General features: G+C 44.5%; 1 protein-coding gene across 1 annotated transcript; it reads left to right on the top strand.

The window, feature by feature from the left end:
- Nucleotides 1-4,484: 4,484 nt before the first annotated feature.
- On the top strand, nt 4,485-11,358 carry FKBP11 (FKBP prolyl isomerase 11). The gene is made up of 6 exons (XM_060764123.2): nt 4,485-4,871; nt 5,521-5,586; nt 6,330-6,417; nt 8,509-8,542; nt 10,112-10,182; nt 11,119-11,358. Exons 1-6 carry the CDS (start codon nt 4,500-4,502, stop codon nt 11,334-11,336), a joined length of 849 nt encoding a protein of 282 aa, XP_060620106.2. The 5' UTR covers nt 4,485-4,499; the 3' UTR covers nt 11,337-11,358.
- Nucleotides 11,359-12,712: the final 1,354 nt, after the last annotated feature.

Below are 12,712 nucleotides of genomic sequence, written 5' to 3'. Positions count from 1 at the left end.
TCTGCTCTGAGTCCCTTAGGGAGAAGGGTGGAATATAAATAAAGATTATTATTATTATTATTATTATTATTATTATTATTTCATAGAAGCCAGCGCAGTGGACTGATTTGAGTGCTGGACAAGGACTTTGGAGACTTGGGCTGGAATTGCCACTCAGACCCACTGGTGACTCTGGGCAAGACTCAAGACTTGCTTTTTGGAAAATATATATCTATCTATCTAACCATTCCAGTCCTGATTGGTTGAATTTGTGGATAGGGAGGGCCAACTCTATTTGAGAAGAGTCTGTGGATCTTCTGTTTTACCTTTGCCCTTCCATATGTTCTTTAGTTGTAAGTAGAACTGAGAAAAAATAATTTTGGGTGGCTATGGAATTCTGCAACTGGTCCTCCAAAAAAGTAACTTTCCACAGCTTTTAGGTGAAGCTTAGGGCACATCTACACTGTAGAAATAATGCAGCTTGACACCACTTTAACTGCTATGGCTCAATGCTATGGAATCGTGGGAGTTGTAACTTTACAATGTTTTCAGCCATCTCTGCCAAAGAGTGCTGGTGTTTCACAAATCTACAACCCCCAGGATTACATTGGATTGATCCACAGCAGTTAAAGTGGTCTAAAACTTCATTAATTCTGTAGTGTAGATGTACTCTTACTTACCATTGCTAATTCAGCCTCTTTAAACTATGGTGCTGGCAGAGCCAAAATCATTCTAGTGAATTATTACAGCAACTTTTTCTCCTCCTGGGATCACTTCGAAATCCAGAGTTCTAGAAATGTGACATGAATATTACTCTCTCTCCTTCATCTTAGTTAGATCTCTGTTTTGTTTAAGCTAGGAATGGGAATTGTGTACCCAATGGGCTATTCCTTATGTGTTCTTTACCACCCCACCAACATTAAATGAAAAAAAAAAAAGAATCCAAAGTAATATCTCTAAAACATAACCAGGAATGATTCATGGTTGCTGGAAATATCAGTTTTGATCACTGTTGACCTGTTAAAAGTCAGAAGGAGCGGAAACAACCCTCAGAGCCTGGGTTTAGCCCACACTTAAGTGGCTGAGGGGGGAAAGGAAGGGCCCTGAGGCTGTTAGGAATGATGGGAGTTGAAGTCCAAAACTCTTGGCTGAAGTTTGCCCATGTCTGGTTTAGCCCACGTATGTCTCCCAGAAATCACATTTTCCTTCATGAAGACTGTTCCTCACCCAAGGCACTCAAGGTCACAGCTCGTGATAATCTCTCCTGGCAGAAAATCACTGGTGTGTTTGTTTTCTACGTCAGCCTTAACAGTAGGCAACGCCACGTTATCTGTACAAGCCCATGTCTCCACATACTGGTTTTTTTCTCCCTAATTTATTCCATATGGTTGGAGAGAATTGTAGCTATATGCATGTTCGGCAGTCAGTTGGTTGTGCATTTAATTCACAGCCAGGGCTTCTGTGTGGTCAGAAGAGGCATCTATGTTAATATCCACATTTCTTGTGCCACCAGCAATGCATGTGTGCCTGTGTGAGTCTGTGTGCAAGAATAGTGCTCTATGCAATGTGTTTATTTACATATTTATACTCAACTCTAACATTAAAAGACCTCGTGGTGTAGAATGGAGAGCAGGGAAAAAATAAACAATTTAAATAGTTGAAATAAATTTAATATACCTCAAACATCTCAAACTGAACTTCACAACCTAGTCCAATGATCCTCAATTTGTGTGTCTCCAGGTGTTTTGGCCTACAACTCCCAGAAATCCCAGCCAGTTTACCAGCTGTTAGGATTTCTGGGAGTTGAAGGCCAAAACATCTGAAGATCCACAGGTGGGAGCCGCTAACCTAGTCAGATCATGACCTCTAAGCTCTGAAAACATTAATAAAGAGTCAAGTTCTAATGTCACACTGAAATGAAAGTGACACTAGTGTTAATTGGTCCAGAAGAAGAGGGATTTCCCTTATTGGAGTAGCAAATCAGATAAGGTCTTCTCTTAGGTATTCTCTTATTGAACCTATAAAAAGTGATGTGCCAAAGACAACACCATCCCAACAGATCTCGGTGTTTAGGTAAATTTGAATAGAAGTGTTCCTTTATACACCAAGGTCCTATGCCATGTACGCCTTCAAATGTCATTACCAGTATGGAGGAATTATACCATTACCAGTACCAGTATGGAGGAATTTAGCTGGTATTGTGCCACCTGACACCAGGAAGTAACAGCCAATAATGAAAGGACCAAGGCAGTGACATCTCCGGCCCATCCCCTGTTCGGATATCGGCCAGCATGTCAACACCTTAAACCAAGAAATAGCTTTCTAAGATCTACAGAGATACTCGCAGGAACACCTCAGCAAGCGAGAGTCCAAAAGTGGCAGGCTAAAACCCAGAACCTCAAATGAGAGACTCCCTCCTGGGCACACAGAAGACTGGGCAACGTGGAAGGCACTGTACAGACTGCACTCTGGCACCACGAGATGCAGAGCCAACCTTAAGAAATGGGGCCACAAAGTGGAGTCCATGACATGCACGTGTGGAGAAGAGCAAACCACAGCCCACCAACTGCAATGCAGCCTGAGCCCTGCCACATGCACAATGGAGGACCTTCTTATAGTGACACCAGAGGCACTCCAAGTGGCCAGCCACTGGTCAAAGTACATTTAATAGAATGCCAATTTTTAAAACTTTGTTCGCGTTTTTAAACACATTACAACTGTACCCTCAATTCGCTTCTGACACGATAAATAAATAAATACCAGTACCTTGAACCTGGATTTTAAGCATGACATGTATTTGCACGGGGATTGTGTTGTAGTCTAGATGGGACACAGGGTTTTCCTAACAATTGGTCAAAAGTCCACTCTCCCTCAGTCCCCAGTTTGTCCTGTAAGGTTTTGTTCCTCGCAGTAGACCATTAAATGTATGCACGGCGGTATTATTCGCATGTTCTGCTACTAATGGAATTATTCTTTTTGTTTGCCCTCAACTCTGCTACTGCAACTTTTAGGTCTTTGGAGCCTACCATAAATGCTAAATATAGTAACTGAATGCTTGGAGATACATATACAGTGCTTCCTGAAAAATGTGGGTTTTCCGTTTCCTCCGGAGCACTAACCGGAGAAGGTTACAGTGAGTATATGACTTTTTTGTCACAACCGCTCAGCTTCCTTTTTGTTTGTTCTGGGGAGAATTCAAATGTTGTTTATAATCTTTAAGGCCCCATATCACTCTGATTCAGATTATCTGAAGTATTGCAGGGTTGTTGCGAGTTTTCCGGGCTGTGTAGCTATGTTCCAGAAGCATTCTCTCCTGACATTTCACCTGCATCTATGGCAGTTATGCGAGTTTTCTGGGCTGTATGGCCATGTTCCAGAAGCATTCTCTCCTGGTGTTTCGCCTGCATCTATGGCAGGAATCCTCTGAGGATGCCAGCCATAGATGCAGACGAAATGTCAGGAGAGAATGCTTCTGGAACATGGCCATACAGCCCAGTAATTTCGGCCATGAAAGCTGAAGAATAAAAGCAATTTGACCTCACTTTAAACTGCCCTGGCTCAGTGCTCTGGAATCATGGGAGTTGTGGTTTTACAGGGTCCATGGCCTTCTGTGTCAAAGAGGGCCAATGCCGCTTCCAAAGGACAACTCCCAGGATCCCACAGCATTGAGCCAGAGCAGTCAAAGTGGTGTCACACTCACTCCCATTGAAATAAGGTAGTGCGATGTCACTCTGTTGCTACATAGCAGGTTCTGATCTCCTTCCTAAGGCAAGGGAGCACATCCTGGCCTTCCTATAAAGCTACATTTATACTACTGGCATTGCTCTCTCCTTTGAATCCTGACATCCATCCCCAGAAGGAAGCCCTCTTTGGACCACAGTTTGAGATTATCACGACCCTGTATTGTATACCTGATCTTATGAAGCTAAGTAGGGTCAGCCCCGGTTAGCACTTGGATGGGAGGCCAGAAACAAAGAGTTTCCGAGGAAAAGGCTGGCAGAGCCACCTAAGGAAACTCTCTGAAGTCCATGGGGTCATCATAAGATGACAGAATATTTAACGGCACATGCGAAATGTGACCTTTCTCCAAAGCCCTTTTAAGCAGAGGCTGGATGGCCATCTGTCGGGGGTGCTTTGAATGCGATTTTCCTGCTTCTTGGCAGGGGGTTGGACTGGATGGCCCATGAGGTCTCTTCCAACTCTAGGCTTCTATGTTGAAGGGCAGAATATTTACAGATTGGGAAAATGTGTCTTTCTGGATGGTCACTCCCAGAATGCCCAGGTTCCTAAAGTCGAGGGCTGCCACCGAATGCCAGCTGCAATGATTCAATGTTATGGAATCCTGGGAGTTGTAGTTTATTGAGGCACCGGCACTCTTGGGCAGAGAAGGGCTAAAGGCCTTGTCAAACTACAACTCCCGTGGTTCCATAGCACTGAGCCACGGCGGCCATGCTGCATTCATTCTAGGCTGCAGGGAAAGAGGATGGAATGCGGACGCCTTAAAGGGACAGGAACCCGCAATGGGGAAGTTAGCGGGACGTTTCTTCTGCCCTTCAGAAAGGATCCACGTGGATCTCTCGCTCTCTGGTTTGCCTGCCTTAATCCTTGCCGTGGGGAAGGCCCAACCCCGGGCCACGCCTCCCTCTGGGGCGGGGCCGGAGGGAGGCCACCTCACCCCGTCTCTCCTGGCCCCGGCCCTGCGGACCCGAGGGGAAGCTGCCCGCGAGTCCCGCTGCGCCTTCGCCATGCTCCCTCGGCCTCGCCGCGCGTGGGCCCCCTTCGGCCTCTGCCTCCTCCTCTTCTTCTTCCTCTTGGGCTGCTGCAAGGCACAGCAGCAGGAAGAGGAAAACACCAGCGAAACTCCGCTCCGGACGCTGCAGCTGGAAACCCTGGTGAGCGAGCGTGCGTGGATGAACAAGGACACGCAACCAACCCACGCGCATGCCTGCGAGGAAACGGCTAGGGCCGGAAAAGGGAGAGCCAAGGAGCGTGTAATTCCACGCGTGGGGTGGAAAACACGCGCGAGGGACGCAAACTATTGTACTTGGAAAGACTTGCGTGGGGGATGGATAGTAAACATGGAGATGGAAAATCACGCGTGTGCGTGGGAAAGGGTGAAAAACACGTGGGTGGTAATGCGTGGGGAAAGATGACCACGCGCGTATATAATGAGGGGCGCAAAACACGCGTGGAGGACAAACACGCGTGGAGGACAAACACGCGTGGGGAAGGGAAAACCACGCGAATCCGTAGGGAGTGGGGTGCCACCGAAACCAACCCATTACCTCGTATTTGTACCCTTCTGCAAAACCCACGCGTGATCTCAAACTGCTCTGGCAGGCTATGGGGTGGGAGGAAAGTCAGTAGTGAATAAGCCCTCCTTTCTATCCCTCCTCATAGCGGAGTTTTGATTTCCCGCCGTCCCTCCCCAGGAACACGCGTGAGTGACCCACGCACTCCCGAGTCCCCAGGCATTGTGCAGAGCCAGAACCCCTCCCGAGGCGCCCACTTCTTCCACGGCTCTCTGTCTCCCTTTTGCAGGTCGCGGCCCCCGAAGGCTGCACGGAGCGCTCGGCGGTGGGCGACACGATCCAGATCCACTACACGGTGAGTGGGCACACGTCAGCAGCGCCGGCAGGGGGCGTGGCCCGCCTTAGGCCCCGCCCCCTCCGTTGCCCTCGAAAAAGCTCTACAGGGGACTATGGGGGAATTGCCCTCCATACCATTGGTTTGGACTCCAACTCCCAGAAGCCTCAACTACACATAACTATGGCAAGGGATTCTGGGAGCTGTAGTTTGGGACATTGGGCGGGCCAAAGGCAGGCAAGGAGCCAGTTTAAGAGCATCATTTGACTTGAATCTCACCTCGGGGGCGGGGGGGGGGGGACCAGGGACCCCCAAGAGTACTCAGTACCACCCAGAATCAGATTCAGGGTGCATCTTCACTGCAGACTTAATGCAGTTTGGCACCACTTTAACAGCCATGGCGCAAATAATAGTATAATACATGATAGTGTCACCTATCAAATCAATTTTTTCCCAATGGTTAGATCAGGAATGGGCCAGCTTGGGCCCTCAGGGTGTTTTGGACTTAAGCAGCTAAGGAGGGGGAAAAGGAAAGGGCCTGAGGCTGTTAGGAATTGTGGGAGTTGAAGTCCAAAACACCCTGAGGGCCCAAGCTGGCCCATGCCATGCCTTTCCTACAAGCTTGGACCTGTTCCTCTTCCATCCTAGTATTTATTTTACACCTTGTCAATCAAATGTTTTATCAATTGGTGACTGTCAGCTCCGTTGGCACCCGCTGCTTTATTAAACCTGCCCCTGTCGTGCTTCGTGTTGTCTCTCGGCAGGGTACCCTTGAAGATGGCCACGTCATTGATACCTCACTCTCCCGCGACCCACTGGTGGTTGAGCTGGGTAAAAGACAAGTCATTCCAGGTACGTTGTTGGAATTTGAACTCCCAAATGTGTTGATTTGTGGACTAAATTGAGGCTGTTATACTTTGGACGTAAAGTGGAGACACTGGGTTGCTGTGAGTTTTCCGGGCTGTATGGCCATGTTCCAGAAGCATTCTCTCCTGGCATCTATGGCAAGCATCCTCAGAGATTGTGAAGTCTGTTGGAAACTAGGCAAGTGGGGTTTATATATCTGTGGAATCATGTCCAGGGAGGGAGAAAGATCTTTTGCCTGCTTGAGGCAAGTGTGAGTGTTGCAATTGGCCACCTTGATTAGCATGTAATGGCCTTGTAGCTTTAAAGCCTGCATGATTGCTGCCTGGGGGTACCTTACTTACCTAGTTTCCAACAGACCTCACAACTGCTGAGGATGCCTGACATAGATGTGGGCAAAACGTCAGGAGAGAATGCTTCTGGAACATGGCCGTACAGCCTGGAAAACTCACAGCAACCCAGTGATTCTGGCCATGAAAGCCTTTGACAGCACAAAGTGGAGCCATTAGAAAGGAGGGAAACTGTGCAACAGCTGTGTGGATTCAGTCATGAAAGCCAGACCAGAGCAAGGCAGTTGAGAACTAGAGACCTTTCGGTTTGTCATTAGGTTGCTGCCTAATGTGATGTTAGATGGCATTAATAGAACTACAATTCCCAAGACAAGAGAATTGAATTATTGTATGCCAGTCAGACCTTATTTGGAATTCTGAGTCCATGTCTAGATGATGGCTTTTGAGATTTTATATTAATTTTTGCTCCAAAGGCTTTCATGGTCGGAATCATTGGATTGTTGTAGGTTTTTCGGGCTGTATGGCCATGTTCTAAAAGCATTCTCTCCTGACGTTTCGCCTGCATCAACAGACCTCACAACCTCTGAGGATGCCTGCCATAGATGCAGGCGAAACATCAGGAGAGAATGCTTCTAGAACATGACCATATAGCCCGAAAAACCTACAACAACCCAGTTTTTGCTCCCAAAGATTTTACTTTTTTTACCTTTATAGCTGCCTGTACACTGCTCAAATTGATTTTTTAAATTAACTGTAACTAGGGCTTATTTTTGAAGTAGTGCTTCTATTTCGAGCATCCTGAAAAATCATGCTAGGGCTGTTTTTGGGGCAGGTCTTACTTTCAGGAAAACTGGATAGGTCTAGCAGGCAGAATTCTAGGCACAATACTACTGTATATGCTCAAGTATAAGCCGACCTGAATATAAGCCAAGGCACCTAATTGTACCACAAAAAACTGGGAAACGTATTGACTCAAGTATAGTCCGAGGGTGGGAAATGCAGCACCTATTGGTAAATTTCAAAATAAAAATAGATACCAATAAAATTACATTAATTGAGGCAATAGAAATAAATAATAATAGAGTAAAATAATAAATGTAATAATAATAATAATTCGAGTAAAATAATGTTATCATCATCATCATCATCACTTTATTTCTTAATTAGTCGCTCTCCACCAAAGTGCTCTGAGCGACTTACAATTTAAAATAGCTTATACACAATATAAAACATTCAATATAAAAACATTCAACATAAAAGCATTCAACATAAAAACATTCAACATAATAACATTCAACATAAAAACATTCAGCAGTGACTATGGCAAAATTTGATCCGGTTACTTAAATGCACAGCCAAACAGCCAAGTCTTGAGCGCCTTTGCAAAAGGTCGCAACTCCGACATTGCTCTTAATATATGGAGACAATGAGTTCCACAGAATTGGAGCATAGATCGAAAAAGCTCTACGCCTTGTAGCTTCCAAATGTGCCTCCCTAGGACCCGGTATGTAGAGGAGATTTTCCTGGGTGGATCAAGGTGACCACTGATAATAACAATAATAAATGGAGTAAAATAATAAATGTAATAATAATAGAGTAAAATAATAAATGTAACAACAATAATAATAGCAGACTAAAACACTAAATAACTTTGACTTGAGTATAAGCCAAGGGGGGCTTCTCCTGCCTTAAAAAGGGCTGAACAACTCGGCTTATATTCGAATATATATGGTACATATCTCCAAGCCATCTATCTCCTGAGAGTGTGTGTCTTTTTTCTTTAATTCAGGCTTGGAACAGGCCCTTTTGGACATGTGTGTTGGGTAAGTAGTAATCTCCTCTGCACTTGTCTTATCTCAGGTTACTACCTCTGGAAGACATGTTTCCTGATATTGCATCATATAAGCTCAAGCCTTGAAAAAATGAACTGTTTACCTGCCTTTACTTCTCATAGAGAAACCTGGAAACTGCAGTTTGGTTAAAGGAATTAAGATTTTCCTTTGACCAGCCCTTCTTAATCCTTCCTGAATTTATAGTTTTCCACAATAGGGAACGGTTGATTTAATAAACCTTTGAAAAGTAACTTTTGGGACTCCAGCTGCCCAAATCCTCCAACCATCATGGTCAGTGGCTGACCTGACAGACTGGGAGACTTTAAAAAAAAATTCATATGAGGGGCAACTTGAGAAATTTGGCCTTTTCATCAAACTGTGCTTCAAATTATTCACAACAGGTTTCCTTTAATATGAAACAAAACTGTCATATCTACACAGAACCCAAAAACTCTTCTTCTCCTAGCCAGCAAAGGAAGCCACAGGAGACATATTTCCTGTCAGCACTGTAGTCCTAGGGTTACTTTCAGGCAGGAAGCAGGAAAGTAGGCTTCCTGCAGTTGCCCTTCTCTGGGCAATGGAGTGAGGCTCTTTCTGGAAATTTTGTGTATGTGTGTGTATTGTGTAGAGCCTCTTAATGCCCTGCTCTTCAGTTCAGTAATATTTCTGCTACTAACCTTGGGCACATTTGTATTCACCACCCGAAGATATTGACTTCATTGGGATGTGTGTCTCAGTTGACATGTATAGGAATATGTAGTTAATAGAGTCTAATAGCCATTGCCTTTCTCTAAAGTAAAATACTTCAGAGAAATCACTTCCTCGGTCACATGAAATTAAATTCCAATTCCATGATTCTTAGGAGGCATGTACATAGTAGAATGAATGCAGTTTAACTCCCATGGGTCAATGATATGGAATCCTGGGAGTTGCAGTTCTTCAAGGCCTTCGCCTTCTCTATTAAAGATTACTGGCTCCTCTTTGCACTGGTGCATTGAGCCATGGCAATTAAAGTGGTGTCAAACTGCATTTATTCTACTATGTAGATGCACTTTGAGTGGAAGTCTAAGACAGTTAAACTCACATCCATGTTTAATGTGGATAAGCACTCTGTTTATCATAAGTGTAATACATGATCCAAGGGTTAGCGGAGAGATTCTCCATTGACTTTATATATCAGGTGCCACTTTTCTTTATTTTTCAAAATCTTAATGGAAACATAATTTCTCCCTTTTCCTAGATCCCAGCCCTTCATTTATGAAAGTTTACTATTTTAAGAATTTTTGCTCCAGCTATGTAAACATAAAGCCTTCTATATGAAGAGAAAAATCCAAAGAAAACTGGTCTAACACGTCTTTCCAGTTCCCCCCCCCCTCCCCCCTAAATCCATCTGCTCCCCTTTCTGTCCTGGAAAAAGTAAGGTCTCACTAAAGATTAATCCCATGCCTGGTTTATTTATGCTGCACAGATTATTTTGAGAAGCTCATGGTGAAGTCTGTAGACATGGACAAAAATGCTCAGTTCTTGAAAACTGAAAGGGTCTTTCCTTTTTTCTGACAGAGAGAAACGAAGAGTCATCATTCCTCCTCAGCTGGCATATGGCAAGCGAGGCTCCCCACCTGCTGTCCCAGGTATATATACCAGCCACTGGTCCCTACCTGAGTGCAATTCAGTGAGACTGGCAAGAGACATCAGATAACAATGTTTAGCAATGTGTTGTTGGAGTGTTTTTGTCCAATAGGGAAGATTGATATGCTCCTAATTCCACTTTTACCCCTTATGGCCACTCCCGTAAGTTTCTCTCTAACTGTTCCCCAACATATCTTGAGACTGGGAATGTGTAGCCCTCCAGATGTTGTTGGACTTGAAGGGTGAATGGTGCAGGATGATGGGAGCTATGGTACAACACCAACTCTTGAGGCACACTTTTTCTACCCTTGTGCAAGTAAGATTTGCCAATTTAAAATTCTCTACAATGAATTTATTTCTAGATTCCCTCTTATTTCTCTGTCACAAATGAGAGCCAAAATGACACCTAAACCTCTCACGTGCATCCGCTGTAAGAGAACATGGGTTCATCATTCTATCTTCTCTAAAGCAGGAGGAGGAGAGTCAACTTCCAAAAACTGATATAAAAACTATATGTTAAGCTTCCCTAGAAGCAGTAACAAAATACTTAGCTCTGTGGCATTCAGACTTTGGTTTGTATTTCAACAAACTGTCAGAGAGAAAAAGTGGGATATAAATCAGCATAACAAGAAGAGGAGGAAGATCTGGAGAGTCACAGGTTCTCCAACCAACCTATGCCGGTTTTGTATAAGGGGCTGAAAGGGAAGTTTACCAGGCATGTGGAAACAGTGCTGTATGTCTCCATTGCCTGATAAAAAGGTAGTGCAAACTATTGGTTGTGTTTTAGTCACTATAGATGCATACTGGTTATAATACTATGGAGAGCTAGATTTTCTGTGGAGAAGTTGCTACTTGCAACATTCCCTTGCCTCTCACGTAGTTGTATTACTTGCCAGCTCCTTCCAGTTGTGCATGATCCAATTCCTTGATCTCTTCAGCTGATGCTGTGCTGCAGTTTGAGGTGGAGGCAGTTGGACTCTCCAGAGCCAACTACTGGCAGAAGATGTCCAACGAAGTGCTGCCCCTGGTCTGCATTGGGCTCGTCCCAGCCCTTCTTGGCCTTATTGGCTACTACCTCTACAAGAAGGCACAGGCACCCCGTGTGTCCAAGAAGAAACTCAAGGAAGAGAAAAGAAACAAAGCCAAGAAGAAATAAAGTGCCTTTTCTCCTTTTTCAATACATCTTTGTGCCTTTTATTGTTATGAGGTGGCAAGTCCTCACATGTCCACAGTCATGCCCTCCTTCATGTGATTAGGAAGACATCACTGCATTCATCTGAATCAGTATATGAAAGATTCTTGTTGCACTTTTGAAACTCACTGGGAGAAAGAAGTTGGTAGCATAAGCTTCCATAGATTTAAGTTTACTTCATCAGATGTTTGGAGTAAAATGCCCATGCATCCAAAGTAGATTAAGTCTGCAGAGGCTTATGCTACCAATGTTCTTTCACCCAATTGGTTTCAAAAGTGTGACAAGATGCCTTTTGCATAAAGGAAAGGATAAGAAGCACTGTTGTGATGAACCTTATATATACAAAGACAGCAGAGTCAAGTAGATGTGAAATGGTTACTAATTAGGCACCAAGGGCCACCTAGAAAATACAGAGTTAGTAGTACTTGCTCATTTATCAGTGTACAAAAAGTTTACAAATGACATTAATTATGTGTGCCTTAGCACTGACTGGGCTGAAATATAGAACAAGAAATGCTTTTCTAATCCTTTGAGTACCTCTTCCCTGGACTCTCTGGAAAGGGCCTAGGGACTGCTAAGGAGGACTCTAGAACTTTGAGAAAACTACATTTTTACAACGGGTAGTGTAAGTACAGCACAAAAATAAAGGTAAAGGTTTCTCCTAACATTACATCTAGTTGTGTCCGACTCTAGGGAGTGGTGCTCATCTCCATTTCTCAGTCAAAGAGCCGGCGTCCGTAAACACCTCCAAGGACATGCAGCAGCATGAGTGCATGGAGTGCCATTACCTTCCCACAGAAGCAATACCTATTGAGCTCATATTTGCTTGTTTTCAAACTGCTAGGTTGGCAGAAGCTGGGCCTAACAGCAGGAACTCGCATTGCTCCCCGGGTTCGAACCGCCAACCTTTTGTTCAGCAAGTTCAGCAGCTCAACAGTTTAACTCGCTGCACCACCAGCGAGTCCATATATATTCATGTATAAGTCTAAAAATGTTAATCAAAACATCAACTGAAAAAAACTGGGTTAATTTATTTACAAGTCAATATGATTACTGTAAATTTAACTCTTATCAGAAAAGGAGCCACCCCCCTGAGTAGAATGGCAAAAGAGTTTAGTCCATCCCAGGAGAACCTAAATGTAGAACTAACCTCTTTTATACCGCCACGGTGCTGCTTCTGACTGCTCTGAAGGCCTGAGCAACAAAAGGATGTAGCAGCCAGGGGCCGCTGACCCCCCCCCCCCCCCCCCAACTAATGCAGCATTGGTACTTATCTCCTCCATCAAATGACCCTTGACCTGATACCCTAAAACCTGCCCTAAACTTATATATGAGGTTGA

This window comes from Anolis sagrei, chromosome 2 (genome assembly GCF_037176765.1).
Source record: "Anolis sagrei isolate rAnoSag1 chromosome 2, rAnoSag1.mat, whole genome shotgun sequence".
Taxonomy (NCBI): Eukaryota; Metazoa; Chordata; class Lepidosauria; order Squamata; family Dactyloidae; genus Anolis; species Anolis sagrei.
The sequence above is the reverse complement of the archived record's forward strand: the minus strand, read 5'-3'. Positions and strand labels throughout refer to the sequence as shown.

What these genes read in the sequence shown, in the direction of transcription:
- FKBP11 (XM_060764123.2), top strand. Translation starts at nt 4,500, where the DNA reads ATGGGGAAGTTAGCGGGACGTTTCTTCTGCCCTTCAGAAAGGATCCAC. An exon ending in CTTTTGGACATGTGTGTTGG is followed by an intron (nt 8,543 to 10,111) that starts GTAAGTAGTAAT and finishes TTTTTCTGACAG; the next exon opens with AGAGAAACGAAGAGTCATCA. An exon ending in CTCCCCACCTGCTGTCCCAG is followed by an intron (nt 10,183 to 11,118) that starts GTATATATACCA and finishes TGATCTCTTCAG; the next exon opens with CTGATGCTGTGCTGCAGTTT.